Below are 1,892 nucleotides of genomic sequence, written 5' to 3' on the forward strand. Positions count from 1 at the left end.
CCCACCAGAAAAAAAAAAAAACTAATCTTTGGTTCATGCAGAAGAGACTAATGGATCAGTAACGCCAGAGGATGTGAAGCCAGAAGAAGTTGATAAATCTGAACATATGGATGAAGGTTGGTGGTAAAGAATTTAGTAATTCCAATTTTGAATGAATGATCTCATTCATAATTCCAATTAGCAGATTACATACATAGTTTGCACATTATTTTATCTACTACCTAATATTTGATTATATTAGAAGAAAATCATTCAATGTCATTCGGTAGATGACACAAATGAACAGACTCACATTTGAGAATAATATTGAAAGTTGAAACAATTTTGTATTTTATAACAATAAAATTATACTCACTTCTTAAGCAAGGAGGAATTCCAATTGCATTAGCTCTACGTTATTTTTATTTACATTACTGTATATTGATTATTGAGCATTGCAATTTTATAGAGAAGTTTTTCCTTGGTGATTGCAGATCCAAAACCAGAAGTTCAAGCAGAACCTATCGATGTTGAACCAAAAGGTAGAAAGAGAATTTTAAATTTCTTTCTTATAGCTGCATATGAATTTAAATTTCCTTTTCAAAATTAGACAGCTCATTTCCAATAATGATGAGAATTGGCAGTGTTCTCTTTTTTTCTTTATCTTTTTTGGGGGCTGATTGCATGACCTTGATTTTTAGCAAAAGAGAAGGAAATTCCTCCTACACAGGATGAAGATGATGAGGCGGAGATGATGAAAAAAAGGCACTTAAATGTTGTGTTTATTGGTCATGTAGGTAAGTTGATGGATTATAAAAGTTCCTTCCTATGTCATTATTTTTTAATCAGGAGTTCCCATGTTTGGTTTTCTACAGTATCATCTATTCGTCAGCTATCAATCATTTAAGTGTATTGTCATCCATGTGTATCGTATGAATTATAGGCTTTGTAGATATTAAGTTATTAACCTTGTGTTCAATTGTCTCACCTATCAAACTCTCTTTAATAAAATGGCGTATAAGCTCTACTGTCACAATCTTGCATCATGAGGGTCTCATGATGGTAAAATTGGCTAGCTATAAATTTTTTTAATTTAAACACTTGAAAAGTAAAGCTAGACTGAGGTATGTGATGTTAAAGTGTGAATATTTCGTAGGCCCTAACGGGTTTGTTTGGCAAGCTTAATAACTGAATCAAATAGTTGGAATCAAATCAATTAAATCTGCAGAAAATTGAAATTTTCTTAAACAGTACAGTGCACATTTGTAATCCGGTGTTGAACCAATGATGTAGCGTCAGTTTTGGTAAATGACTTCTTTGGCGAATATTGGCTTATTCGCACAAATAGCACATGGTTTATACATTAGAATGTCTAAACAAGCTGAATTATGGATTATTAGTGATATAGGATAAAAATTGCATCTCGTGCTTGGACAGTTGAGCGAATAAAGATACAGTTTGTTTTCATAGGATATTGATTTGATCTGAAAGGTGTTTTGCTTATTATAATTGGATAAAACAGAAATTGTTCAATTTATAAACTGCAATGGTTTGGCTAGAAAGGAAATAAATAATTGAGTTTTTCGGCTTGCATACTCTAACATAAGGGATCCTTAGAGAGGCTTAAAATGTTAGATCATATACTATTAGAGAAGTTACATAAGTGTTGTAAGTGTTTTGACTTGCTTCTTGTTCCAGATGCTGGTAAGTCTACAACAGGAGGTCAGATATTGTTTCTAAGTGGCCAGGTTGATGAAAGAACTATCCAAAAATATGAGAAAGAAGCTAAAGACAAAAGTAGAGAAAGCTGGTAAACTTTCACTGATTTATTGATGGAAGATGTTGTAAATATATCTTTTGCCGCTTTGTTGAAATTGGGTCAGGTAGCATAAACTTATTTGGGGCTATAATCA

General features: G+C 32.3%; 1 protein-coding gene across 1 annotated transcript in view; it reads left to right on the plus strand.

Annotated features, from left to right (window-relative positions):
- Positions 42–1,892, plus strand: part of LOC107644228 (eukaryotic peptide chain release factor GTP-binding subunit) — a gene marked incomplete at its 5' end in the record, with an annotated part of 7,860 nt that continues 6,009 nt past the window's right edge. Inside the window, 4 exon segments of the mRNA XM_016348038.2 lie at positions 42–116; positions 474–521; positions 681–776; positions 1,678–1,789. Of these exon segments, the coding sequence (XP_016203524.1) occupies positions 42–116; positions 474–521; positions 681–776; positions 1,678–1,789 (331 nt within the window).

This window comes from Arachis ipaensis, chromosome B05 (genome assembly GCF_000816755.2).
Source record: "Arachis ipaensis cultivar K30076 chromosome B05, Araip1.1, whole genome shotgun sequence".
Lineage (NCBI taxonomy): Eukaryota > Viridiplantae > Streptophyta > Magnoliopsida > Fabales > Fabaceae > Arachis > Arachis ipaensis.